The 13,704-nt window shown below is 32.2% G+C and overlaps 1 protein-coding gene across 4 annotated transcripts in view; it reads left to right on the forward strand.

Moving 5' to 3' along the window:
* The window catches only part of LOC145318703 (serine/threonine-protein kinase tricornered-like), a 58,161-nt gene extending 45,401 nt beyond the window's left edge, over positions 1–12,760 (forward strand). The window contains exons 11-19 of one of the 4 annotated variants that reach the window (XR_013879465.1): positions 14–123; positions 1,737–1,844; positions 4,167–4,258; positions 5,225–5,291; positions 5,583–5,694; positions 6,503–6,580; positions 8,766–8,991; positions 9,373–9,421; positions 12,401–12,760. Coding sequence is in view for 2 of the 4 variants with exons in the window: in XM_080160154.1 (XP_080016280.1) it covers positions 14–123; positions 1,737–1,844; positions 4,167–4,258; positions 5,225–5,291; positions 5,583–5,694; positions 6,503–6,580; positions 8,766–8,818 (620 nt within the window). In the remaining 2 variants the exon portion in view is untranslated. Of the gene's footprint in view, positions 1–13; positions 124–1,736; positions 1,845–4,166; positions 4,259–5,224; positions 5,292–5,582; positions 5,695–6,502; positions 6,581–8,765; positions 10,925–12,400 lie in introns of those variants that run through there. The other 3 variants (XR_013879466.1, XM_080160154.1, XM_080160155.1) reach the window with 3 other exon arrangements.
* The last annotated feature ends 944 nt before the right edge of the window (positions 12,761–13,704 follow it).

The raw sequence follows: 13,704 nt of genomic DNA on the forward strand, positions 1-13,704 counted from the left end.
TAATATTATTTAGATTTTTCCTCGAACCCCATGGACTCTAAACGAAAGGCTGAGAGTTGGAAACGAAATCGTCGGGCGCTGGCCTACTCAACTGTTGGTACTCCTGATTATATTGCACCTGAGGTTAGTACCTTTATCTATAACAAGTGGATACGCCCCTAGAGGCCTCTAAAGGCACTTGAGAGAAGGAAATCGACCCCCATACCATTTTTAATTTTAGTTAAAAAAAGTTTTTTTATGCGATTTCTCTTGGGGTGGTGGTGGTAACCTCCCCCCAATATTATATATATATAGTTATAAACCTATGAGAAGCTTCGCTCTAAAGGAGCACCATATTAGTCCAGCGGTAAGCGAGATACTTAGAAACACACACACTAGAAAGACAGACATCCTCTTTCTTTTTATACGAATTTTTAATTCACACAATGACAGATTTTAATCATATTTCCTCACTTTAAAAAGCACTAGCGCACTTCAAATTCAAGCAAAATCATTGTGCATTATGTTTCTTAATCTTAAAAACCAATTTTTATCTTCATTCAAAAACAGGAGCAATTAGTAGCGCAGCAATAACAAGTTAACATTTTTAAAATGGTAGGTATATATTGTCATAACTTACTGATTGTGACATTTTGGTAGGTACCTATTTAATTCATTTGAAATCAGTTTATGATTATAAAATTATATTTTCTAGGTATGATTTTAAAGTTTCAAAATGCGTGAAATAGAAAATTAGTTTTATTCAAGTATTTGAATTTAAACGGTTGGACATACTGACATACCCAATATAGTATCTACTCTACCTTTTAAAAATTGCTTGTTCATTTGATTTGTTGTTCTCTTGTCAAATCATTGTAAACTGTTTTGATATTTTTTATTATAAGCTAAGAATTTATGATTGATTATTAGAGTAAGTTAAATATTTTCATTGGAATGGTAGTTTTTCTGAGTTGAAGCAATTACCTAGGTACCTACTCAACATATTTCTTTTTTAAAAGAAAGTTTTATAATTAGGTATTATGGGCCCGACTTTTTAATATCGACTGATAGTTTACAATGTACAATGTTTATCATATAATAATATCTAAAACTTGGTTTTATACATTTAGGACTTCTCCTAGGGTTATCCGTAGTGAATTATGTCACTTATCCTTAAACTAGAGTCTGCGTCCCTAGAATCTAGGGGCTCTACCCAATGTATTGAAGGGTATTAAAATAGCCTAAAACAATCTCAGGACCTGTAAGAAATTTCGCTGCAAAGGAGAACCATAACGGTTCAGCGGTTAGCGAGTTCCTTCGCTACAGACAAAAAAAGCTTACTACTTTATATAAAAAGATAGCGAGGAATATTCACCATTTTTTTCCTTGGCCTTTTAATCTTGGTACCTATACCTTTATATCAGGGTTTCGGATCCGCATTGATTGTATGCGGATCCGGATCCTCAAAATTTTTTCAGTGCGGATCCGGATCCGGATCCTTGACAATAAAAATAAAATCACCAAATTTTTCAAAAAATTTTATTCCTTAATTCGAAGTCAAAATACTTTTAATTTTCAAGTCTGAACCTAAACCTTAAAGATTGGCTCTCATCAAGAGAATGTCTGAGATTTTATATAAATTTAGGTAGATTTTTCCATTTTTTCCGCATTTTTTTGAGTCCAAGGATCCGGATCCGAAACCCTGCTTTATATACTCAAGTTTTTTATGAAAACTAATCTCTTGTTTGATTTTGTAGGTATTCTGTCAGACTGGTTATGATAAGACTTGTGATTGGTGGTCGTTGGGTGTCATCATGTTTGAAATGCTGATTGGATACCCACCTTTCTGCTCAGAAACACCACAGGTAATTATTGTGTTCATTATTCTGTTTTTATGTATAAGGATGAATACACAGAGAGAGAGAGAGGGGAAAATGAACTGTTTATTAGACTAGGCCCCAAAGTTTTATAGGGTAAAGCGGGGCGATCTCGGTTTTGAGGTGAAGTCGGTATTTTTTTGACCACCTTCATTAAATGACATTTTTCTCCATGTTCTAATCGACAGACAGAAAAAAACATAAAATCAAATTTGTTCCTTATTAAATTGCCTACAAAAAAGTATAAAATGAAATTTTTGTGAGATGAATTTTTAGGGTACTTATTGGGTCTTAAAGTCGGACGACAAAAAATTTTTTTCCGATTTTTTTGCTTCGGTCGGAAAAAACGGTAAGTTGGACAAAAACTGGTAAGAGCTAGAGCTTAGACGTCTTCAGGGGACTTATTAAGAATCTAATAGGCTATCCATTTCCGTTTAAAACTTTAAAAAAGCTTGTATAGTTTTTTCTTAAATCGACTAAAAGTGAAGCGGGGCGAATTCGGTTTTTTCACTTTTATACTAACTTTTTCAATTTTATATAAAAAAGTGAAATTTTCGAGAAAAAAAGTCAAATTTCTCGTACTTAGAAAAAAATTTTTTTTTTTGTAGAAAAAATTGTCCGATCTTCATAATTTTTTTTGTGAATGCTCTTTATTACATTTAGCAACTTTAACCTTGTGGGCATGCTGTAATTAAATCAATATGTCATAGGTTTTTTGAAGCTGGAAAATCGACCACAGATTTTGCCAAACTTTTCTCTTTTTTTCAACTTGATTTTTTTAGGAAATTTTGCTAATAGAACTAATTTTTTTTGGCCAAATCTATTCAAAATTGCCTGAATTTTAAGGACCAGGCCTTTAAAGTCATAAAAAGTTATTTTTTCTAGTAGTAGTATTTTTATGTTTTTTATCAAAAAAATTTTCGGAAAAAAAAGTCAAATTTCGCGTACTTCGGAAAAATTATTTTTTTTTGTAGAAACAATTGACCTATCTTAATAAAATTTTTTGTGCATACTCTTTATGTCATTTAGCAACTTTTACCTTTCGAGCATGCTGTAATAAAATCAATACGTCATCGATTTTTCGAAGCTTGAAAATGCCCTACCGACTTCGCCTCAAGGCGGGGCGAAGTCGGTGCCGTTTTAGAGATTAATTTTAACAAACTTCCCAAAGTCCTAGGTTTACGTCCTTTTAGGACCTGATCGACTTTTCCGAGATCTTTCTACTGGTCTTGGTCCCATTTTAAAAAAATAATTTTTACGATTTGCAGGTTAAAAAAACCGAAAAAAAGACCGAGTTCGCCCGGCTTTACCCTAATAATGTTTTCTTATTCGTTGACTCAAAAACATTGGGGACTTTAGTAAATCTTGATTGTTTGGTTTATTATGTAGAGTATTTAAACGTTTCAACCAGTGTTGCGGATCCGCATTGATTGTATGCGGATCCGGATCCGGATCCTTCAAATTTGTTCAGTGCGGATCCGGATCCTTGACAATAAAAATAAAATCACCAAATTTTTCAAAAAATATTTATTCTTTAATCTCGAAGAGAGAAGAGTGTGGGAGTGAATCAGCTGATCTTAACAAGGTTACCAGATATTTCAAAATTTGTAAGTGACTATTTTATATAAATTTAGGTAGATTTTTCCATAAATTTATACCCCAGGATCCGGATCCGCATTTTGGCGGATCCGGATCCTTGGCCTCAAAAAAATGCGGAACCTTGCGGATCCGGATCCGCAACACTGGTTTCAACTACTAATTTTAATCTACAGAAGGGGTAATTTCAAATTTGGTGTAATATCATTGAGGCTGTATGACATCAATTTATTGGCCATTGTTTTATCCCTTCAGATCCATGTGATATACAACACCATTTAAGTAGGATTTGGTATTTCTTAATATATTAGTAAATGGTAAAATTTTATAAAACAGTCATAAGATGGGTGAGGTTAGGGTCATTTTAAGGAAGCCTGTAAGAAAAACACTGCTTTAATTGATGAAAGACTGCCACAAGTAGACCTAATACCTTAAATTTGAAGTCTTCAGCTTTAATAACAAAATAGTTATACCTAGGCATTTTAATATAGATGAAAATTTTGAAATTTTTCCAGCACTAATGATAAGAAATTTCAATTGGGACTACTTGTGGCAGTCTTTCACCAGTTAGAGCGGTGTATTTCTTGCAGGCTTCCTTTAAAAGGTTCAATATAGTTGATAACAACTATCCTTAAGCAGTAGGTAAGCTACCGCAAGGAAGCGGCCTCCTGCAAATATTATTGATTATTGCTGTTAATCATGTTTTGTTTCTAGGAGACGTATAAGAAAGTAATGAACTGGAAGGAGACCTTGGAATTTCCTCCTGAGGTCCCAATCACAGAGAGCGCTTCAAGTACAGTTTTAAAGTAAGTTGGTTCAAGCAATGCAGATAATCTAGAGATGATTATGACAGGGGGCGTGGTGACGCTTCGGGTACAAGCCCTCTACACGTCACCTTTGAACATACTCGAATATGTATTTTGAATTGCAGTATAACGCGCTCAATCGACAAGGGTAACCAACACCCATCAGACAACCAACCCTTTGATAGCACGACCTTTTTCTGAGAAGTGTAACTGTATTGTAATGAGTTGCGTCTGTTTTAAACCAAGACATTCCCCTTTATTTAACTACTTATGTCGCGCATCTGACATAGCAGCAGTAGGAACCATTTTTAACGTCTTTAGTTGTAATGCGGTATCGTACCGATATTTGAACCTTTCACTTTCCTGACGACGATCGGATGCTTTACGTGTTGAGCCACGGTAGCGGGTTATAATCGAGAGATACACTCTAAATCAGCTGATAAGAAAACAATTGGGTCAATCTGGTCTTATTGTTGTTTAGAAAGTGTACAGATTTTAGTGAAAAGGGGCAGTTATTTCAATTTTTATCGTTTCGTTCGCATACTGAGTCATCTATAAATAGTCGCAATTTTAAGTACTAGCGGCTACGCCCCTAGCATCTAGGGGCTATATATATTCGAAGGAATATGGAAGGGCAGAAAAATAGCCGTAAACCACACATACCTAGACTTTTTTAAAAAATAGAATAGCTTAAAACCATCCCGAGACCTATAGGTAGCTTCGCTGTAAAGGAGGACCTTATCAATTCAGCGGTTAGCGAGACAAAAAAACGCTTACTACTTTATATATTAGGATAAAGATATTTTTGGGTAAATTATATCGCTCTTATTATTGGAAAGATGTTTGTCTGCAAGAATTTCCTTTGAAAGATTGACAGATTATGGGGCCAGTTTGACCATCTAGATCTACTATAGCTATTAATGATAGGTAATACCTAGGTATGTAATTTTTTTCAATTTTTTTTAGATTTTGTAAAGATGTAGACAATCGAGTACGCTGTTTGGATGATATCAAAGCAATGCCTTGGTTTCAGGTTAGATTATTTTTCCTACGGGAGGGAGGGGACATTGTACTGTAAATTACACCGATACCCAAAGTTTTAAAACCACATTAGGTATCTTTTTAGTTGTCTCAAAAACTCTGGGTATTTCTATTAAATCTTGATTACTAGTGCTCAAATTTTTAATCTAAAGAAAGGGTAATTTTTTTATCATCATCGGAAATACACATTAATTTATCGCCTATTGTCTTATCCCTTTAGATTCCCGGCTGCTACCCCTCTTTAAGTTTTATGATAAACGTTAATTGTCTTCTTTCTATTTAGAGTGTTGACTGGGGACATATCCGCGAGAGGCCAGCAGCTATTCCTGTGGACGTCAAGTCTATAGATGATACTTCTAATTTTGATGAGTTTCCTGATGTTGATCTCAAAATACGTAAGTTATAGAGTAGCGTAGCTCTGCTAGTTTTCTAGGGTTTGTCCGTACGTCCATATTGTTTAGATTACATAAACGATCTATATATTTTACCTTTTTGACGTAACTTTTTTGTTGTTGTTGTTGCTATTTTGTTGGTCCGTTCATCGGTTATGCAACTGAATTGCTTGATATGAATCTTTTTATGAGTTTTCACGCATTAAGGGGGAGGTAGGTTGTGCTAAAATTCCTTAAAGGTGTGAGTTTTAAGGCTTAAAAATAGTAGTAGAACGATAAAATTTATGTTAACTTAAAAAATGTTGTCTATAGTTCTTTTCAATAAGGAATATACATATTTAGTGTATATTATCGTTCTAATACTGTTTTTAAGCCTTAAAACTATTACCTTTACGGAATTTTAGCACAACCTACCTCCCCCTTGTTTAAAGCGTGAAGGTTGTTATTCCATAATCTGCACATTTCTAATAATTTTAAAATTATTAAATTGTCTTCATGGCTAATGAAATTTGTATTTGTTATGTAACTTCTTTAGGTATTTTGCGGTCAGTTCTGCTAAGGGTGATTTCTCTTGGGAGAGTGGTGGGCCGGTGGCACCCTCCCCCATAATAGCTCCCTTGCTAAGACCCTTCTTGTACCTATGAGAAGCTACATAATAAAGGAGAACCCTATCGATTAAGCGGTTAGAGATCCTTCGGTACAGACAGACAGACAAACGCATTCTGTTACCTTTATATTTAAATTAAAAACCTAAAAATTTACGTACAATTCATATTAATCTTGAAAGTTTTTAATCTGTATTTATTTTCAGCTGGTCCTTCTAATACAGACAACGGACAACCATACAAAGACTGGGTTTTCATCAACTACACATTCAAAAGATTCGAAGGTAATGGTTGTTTTCGTTAGTTTTTATAGTGGAGGCTACTTCAGATCTTTTGTTAGCTGGGGGCTGTCCGTTTATTAATCATGTTTGAAGTTATATTAAATGTAGGGAGTAAGGGGGCTTTGGAGTATAAATTATACTGGTACCCAAAGTTTTATCGATACGTTTTCTCGTTGGTTGATTAAAAGTTTTTGAGTACTATAATTAAATTTTATTGGTTGGTACAAATTATCAGTGTCCAAACTTTTGAAAATATGATTTTAATCTACTGAAAGGGTAATTTTGTTTATCGTGATTAAGGATGTATAATGTTACTGTATTTTAATTTATCGTAGCTATATTGCCTTACCTCTTAATAAACAATAATGATACTGATAAATTGCACAAAAACATGCAAATAACAAACTTCCAGAATCTACAATTTGCGTCATTTTGCGTACGTTTACGAATGATCGTAAGAACATGCCCTAGTTCTAGAGTTTAGACACTACGAGTTAAGAACCAATCAATCAAAATTTAATTAAAGTACCCAAAAGTTTTTAGCTACCAAAATTTTGGGTACCAGTGTGATTTACAGTTCAATGTCCCATCCTTCCCTGGGATCTAGCAAAAGCTTTGGAGATACTAAAATACACTTCTGAAAAGAAGGAAAAATTATTTCTCGCATCGTATTATAAACAGCTTTCCGCGGATATAAAATGTCCGAAGGCACGGGCTAAAAAACTGGTTTTAATCATATGATTGTAGATTTTTATATTCGTAGAAAACTGGATATAATACGATGCTAGACATAGTTTTTTCGTATGGATGAGAACCTTTCCTTATCCATCGGATATTAATCGGTTTCGAATGAATATGAGAACAGTTATTTCTCGCATCGTATTATAAACAGCTTTCCGCGGATATAGAATGTAAAATTATAAGATTAAAACCAGTTTTTTAGCCCCGAGGTGCCGAAGGCACGGGTTAAAAAAAACTGGTTTTAGTCTTATGATTGTACATTTTTAAATTCGTAGAAAACTGGATATAATACGATGCTAGACATAGTTTTTTCGTATGGATGAGAACCGGTTCTTATCCACCGGATATTTATCGGTTTCGAATGAATATGAGAAAAATATTTTCTTTTATCATGTCAAGTCAAATATTTGCATTGTACAGTGTACACTAAAGTCCAGAGAATATATATCAGAATCAATTTCCCATTCATTTCTCTGTTGAAATTGCCTTTTAAGACCCTTCTCTAATCGAAAATAATTTTAAATTTTTGAAGTGTAGCTCCTTTAAAACTATGACATCTTTTGAATGTCCGTCTGGATTATGAAAAAAGATCAGACACTTAGGACTTTAAGATTAAGAAAGAGGGAATGGGGGGAGGGGGGTGGGAGATGGAATCATCTTGTAATCTGACCAGTACATAGTATGGCAGGTGTCCTAAATTAAGTCACTGTAATGAATGACGCTCTCCGCAGAGAATCAACTTTATGAAAGATTATATTTTTTTCCATAATCACGTAATAATACAATCTTGTTGTCAGCTTGCACCTTTAAAACTTTCACAAAAATTTTATGCTTTTTTTTATCAAATAATAAGTTATTTTAACTAGATGTGTTATCTCTTAATATTTACATATCAAAATTCTGAGTCAATATTTATATAGTAATATTATTAAAAATATGCGGGAAAAATTAAAATATTTTTGTTTTATTTTTAGATTAATATTTCAAGTTACCTCCCTATGTAACAATCTTAATCAACAAACTGCTTTTGTAAAAAACATACCTATTAATTTTCTAAAAGTTAATATTTGCAGCGGTTCAACCCAAACGAATTAACCATGTACTAGATAGAGTTAGAGATCATATTTTTTTGTAGTATTTCGCGAAATATAATAATAAAAAACTGATAACCCTCCATCAACTTATTTTTAAATGAATTTCAAAAAAGAGCGGTGATAGTTTTTCGTTTGTTTGTTTATTACTTTAGGTCAGGTAAGGTTTGATTATATTGGGTACTGGGAAGCCACGCAAGTAAGCCCCCCCACCCCCGCACAGGGTTTAGGCCACATTTTTCTTATTTTCAATTTATATAAAATAAAATTACGGGATGTTATAAGTGCTCAACAAGGTACTTTGTGTGAAGGCACCTAAATAACTCAAAGCACAATTGATATTTTTTTTCTTTCAGGACTCACCCAACGAGGTCCACCTTTGGCGAGGGATGTAGTGAAGCCAAAATAATAATCCACAATTCATCCACCCATTACCACCACCCACCCCCCACACAAACACACTGTTGTAACAAGTCATTTACACACTTACACACACACACAGAAAGTATACAAAAATACAGCTTCTTATGTGTAGAATTTATACACTATTATGTAGTGTATAGGTGTATACACACTTGTAATGTAAAGTACTGCAAGGATTTTGAGATAATTTTCATGGCCTTTGAATTATAAGATTTTGTGTAGAACAGACCTTAACAGTATAATAATTAGTTATTTATCGCTTCGTATTATAGTCATTTTTATGATTTTATTTTATTAATCGTGGAAATTGACTATAATACGATGCAATGCTTAATTTATCAGTTTGACTCAGAACCAGTTTTAATCCAGTGGATATTAATCGGTTACGAAGCCATACCTACTGGAAATCACTTTTCGGATTTTTAATGTTTGTTAGGTTTCTATAGATTTATATATTTACTGGACATAAACTTATCTCTTTGTTCTTGCAACTATGCCATCGATAAATTGATGTCATAAAATTAAATCATGTTTTATAAGTCATATTATTATTATAAATATTCATCACATGTAATGTTTATATTTGAAGGTGAGGGTTTTGGGTTCAATTTAACACAGTGATGTATATTCTGCACAAAATTCATTTTTTCCCCTGCTGCAATTTAAAAAAAAAATTCCCCTCCTAGTTGTTTCCCACATATTTTTTATTCCCCCCCCCCCCCCCCCTTTAGCAGAATCATCCATGCAGTTGCAGAATATACACCCCTGAATTAACATTCTTAGTTATTTATTAGTTTATGAATTTCAAACAGCTACTATAAAAAAAATCTTCTAAATCTATTATTGCAAGCAATAAAATTTCCCTATTTAAAATATAAAATTGTTAAAAGCCATTTTGCATTTCTTAGAATAAAAATAATTAGGGCCTTTTCTACATATTTACATGACAAATTGTACGGCCAATAAGTTAATCATTGAAAATAAACAAATTCTAAGACAAAAGAAAAAGTTAAAAACTTTTGAAATGTGTGTAAAATTTACAATTTAAGGTCTAGTATGAAAGTATTTTAAATAAAATAAAATTCACCCAGGCTTTATAGTAGGTTTCGTTAATTATCATGAGAAATTGTATCATTCCAGTTATTAAAGCCTGAGAAATTGTTTTAATATTCAAAATACTTTTATGCCTAATCCAAGATGTTAAAGATTCCCGTGATCATAATGATGTTAATTAAATGTTAGTGATGTTGAAATATCGAAGACTGAAACTTATTTTTCAGTTCAACTGTTTTGTTGCATCCCCTTTTTTAGCGTAGGGTTTCCACTTTGTTTGTTTTATCATCCTTGTTGCAATGTTTCTCACGCAACCTTGTCAAACTCCTAGAACGTGTGATAAGGTTTTCTGACGGCTGAAAAGCTCTAGAATAAAATAGAGATAAATAAACCCTGAATAAAGAGTTAGATATTTTGTAGAAGGGATTGTTTTGAGCATACATAAATTTAACCTGACGACACATATGACACTCAATTAACCATAACAGTCCGTTATATTATCTCTACATATTTTGTACAGAGGGAAATTCGTTCGACCAATGTACTGGTTCATGATGACGCTTTTTATTACATGCCTTGATTGGGTTTTACAATCTAGCAGTGGCCAATTTTTAAACCATTTTGTTCTTATTTTATAAAAGGGGTGTTTTTGTTTATTATAGACAGGAATTATCGCTTAAAATCATTAAATTTAGATCATCACTTGTTTTTATGATTTAGTTTAAAGGTTGAAAATTTCAGAAGGTCACATTGCAACAAGGATGAAAAGGTCAAAGGTCAGTGTCTCTATAAAAAAAGTAAAGACTTGTTTGTTTAGCTTAGTTCATTGTTTGTAGTTGAGAGCAGCACATCTCAAGAGGATTAGCCATTAAGATTCGGAATTTTTTTTTCAGTATTGCTTTGAAATCAATTATCCGCTGAATTAGATTCGGTTCTAAGCCATACTGAATAATCATTTAACGTATTATTAACAATTTTTTACAAATAATAAATAAAAATCATAAAAAATACCAGTTTTGTAGGCCAAGGACTTCGGTTCCATGAAAGTGGAAGAACTCTTTAAAAAATTTATTTTACTTTCCGCGAAGAGCTGTTCATAGTACGATACAGTAAAAAAATATTCCAATCTTTGTGTTATTCCTTGCATTGTACCAATATTCATCTCATTTTCATAATTTTTCTTTCAATTGGGTTAATTTCTAACATTTTCTTCTTATGATTTTTCTGTATTTTCTTTAATTTGATATGGCTTTAGTAAAGTTTTAATTATAAAAATGTAAAATAATCTTAATTAAGAAAAAATAATACTGAAATCACTAAAGTTTTAATTACCTAATAAATTTGGGTATATATAAATGCTTACAAAACCCTTAGCAATTTTTATAGAATATTTGAAATTTATATTAGGTTATTTGCTGAAAATACTGTAGTAGGTCCCAATTTATAAAAATTCATGTATCTTAGTTTATTGTTAGAAGATATTTGTTTGATATTTTATTCTTTAATTTTTATTGGTTGTATTCTATTTTTTTGCTTAACTTGTCTTCAATCACTTTACCCCTAAAATCGTCATGGGTTTATATTCTGCACAAGATTCTTTATTTTCCCCTGCTGCAAATTTTTATATTTTTTCCCCTCCTAGTTTTTTTTCCAGCAAGGACGGTAAAAACGTGGAAAAAATATTTTCAGAACTCGTTAGTTTATTCATATTATTTTTATTATTTTATTTTTTATTACTTTATACCCCTGAAAATCGAATTATAACTTTCTTTATTGAAAACCCCAAATTGTTTTATCAGCTTAATACCTATCAATTTCTATAAAATTATTTCCATTTACTGTGATAATGTTTGGAAAATTTATTAGTCTTTTTTTGTCGGTCTTCTTTCAAACCAAATAATCATTTTTTCCAGTATTGTTTCGAAACCGATTAATATCCAGTGGATTAGAACCGGTTCCAGGCCATACTGGAAAATTATGTATAGCGAAGTATTATATCCAGTTTTCTACGAATATGAAATTGTACAATAATAAGATTAAAACCAGGTTTTTAGCCAGTACCTTCGGCATCTCGGGGCTAAAAAAAAACTGGTTTTAATCTAAAAAATTGTACATTTTATATCCGCGGAAAAGGGGATTATGATACGATGATAATAGCTATTATTCCATTTAATTTTAAAAACTTTGGATAAAAAGGGTAGCCGAAGAAAATCTAATAGCTTCTAACTAGGTTCAACTTTTTTAAACATTTCACATTGTTTTGCTTATTTTCATTCGTCTCCCAATCTTTCAGTCTGTTTTTTGTTCAATAGATCTTGCTCAATAAGTTATTAGATTTTTTAAAAATGCGTAATTAGATCAGTACTACCTAATCCCTATTGTCCGAAATATAAGATTCACCCTTTTAGAGCTAATTTAGGTTTTGAAATCATAATTACCTAGTAAATTTTCATTTTATGTGAAATTATTCATGATAGGAAATGTAGTTTTTTTTATTATGATTAATTTTGCTTAGGTATTAACATACAAAAGTTTTCTAATTATCATACATATCACAAACTATATGTAATAATAACCATATTTATCAAGTAAATGATTAAAAGGCTATCAAAAAAAGTAGGGTAAAATTTTATTCTATGAATAAAAATCAATGTTATTATTAAAAGCATAAGTAAAAAAAATTAGATGTGATGTTATTAAAATTATAAAAGCCTTTGGTCATTTGCTCTGCTTGTAATCGTGTCAACTGTGTAATTATTAAGATTATTTTGTATGCTAAGTTGTTAGGAAATATGGGACTTTAGTATTTAGAGTCATAAACAATTTTGTGCGTAACATTTAGTGATATATTTTCAAATAAATTTATATACAATGAGCCAGGTCTTAGTTATTTTGATTGTGGGTAAATGATCAGAGAGAGAGGAGGGTACAATGAGCTGTTTATTGCACTTGTTTCCAAAGTTTTACAATAACGCTTTCGTATTCGTTGGCTTAACAACTTTGGGGACGTTTACTGAATTTGGAATGGTTTTTAAGTTTAATGTTTAAATGTTTCAACCACTAAGTTTAATCTACATAAGGATTATTTTGTGTGTCTTCATTGGTGATGATGAACATCAAGGGGGGGTTCTGACGCTTTTGCGTAGTGATTATAGGAGTGAGAGGATAGATTATTTGACAAAAAAGTTTTTGTGATGTAGTTTACCTAATACCTATATTTAAAACATGTCCTCTCACTCCAAAGACAAAGCCTATAATTACTGTTTTCGCAAGAGTCAGAACTTCCCGCACCCTTCATCAGCCATTGTCTCATTCCTTTAGAGCCCTGGTATATGATAGCGTGCCTGCTTGCTGTCGGGAGGTGTCGGGTTTGTTCTGTTGTAAACCACGTCATACAACCTATAGACGTTAAAAATAGTATCTACATTGCTTTATCTGACATGAGACACTAATAATGAGAGTAAGTGTAATGCCTTGGTACATAAACAAGTGCTACGCATTACCATGAACAGTAAGTACTTTGTTTACCTTATAAATATCCTATAGTGGGCGTTAGAATATCGTTACAAGCTGATGATGCCCCGGAATCTCGAGATGATTATTTGAAATCGAAAAAAATTTCGTTCCATGAGGAAATTAACTAGGTAGGTATTAGATATTGAATAAAGGCTACTCTATAACTCCGAGAATAGATATAGAAAGTCCAGATGAACAATCCCTCAATTAGACCAATAATGACCATTAAATTGATGTACATTGTACATGCCCTATGATGGTAAACAATATTCCATATTCTGTAGATTACAATTGTTGGTTGAA

The sequence above is a fragment of the Acartia tonsa genome, chromosome 5 (genome assembly GCF_053477335.1).
Source record: "Acartia tonsa isolate MP-2025a chromosome 5, ASM5347733v1, whole genome shotgun sequence".
NCBI lineage: Eukaryota > Metazoa > Arthropoda > Copepoda > Calanoida > Acartiidae > Acartia > Acartia tonsa.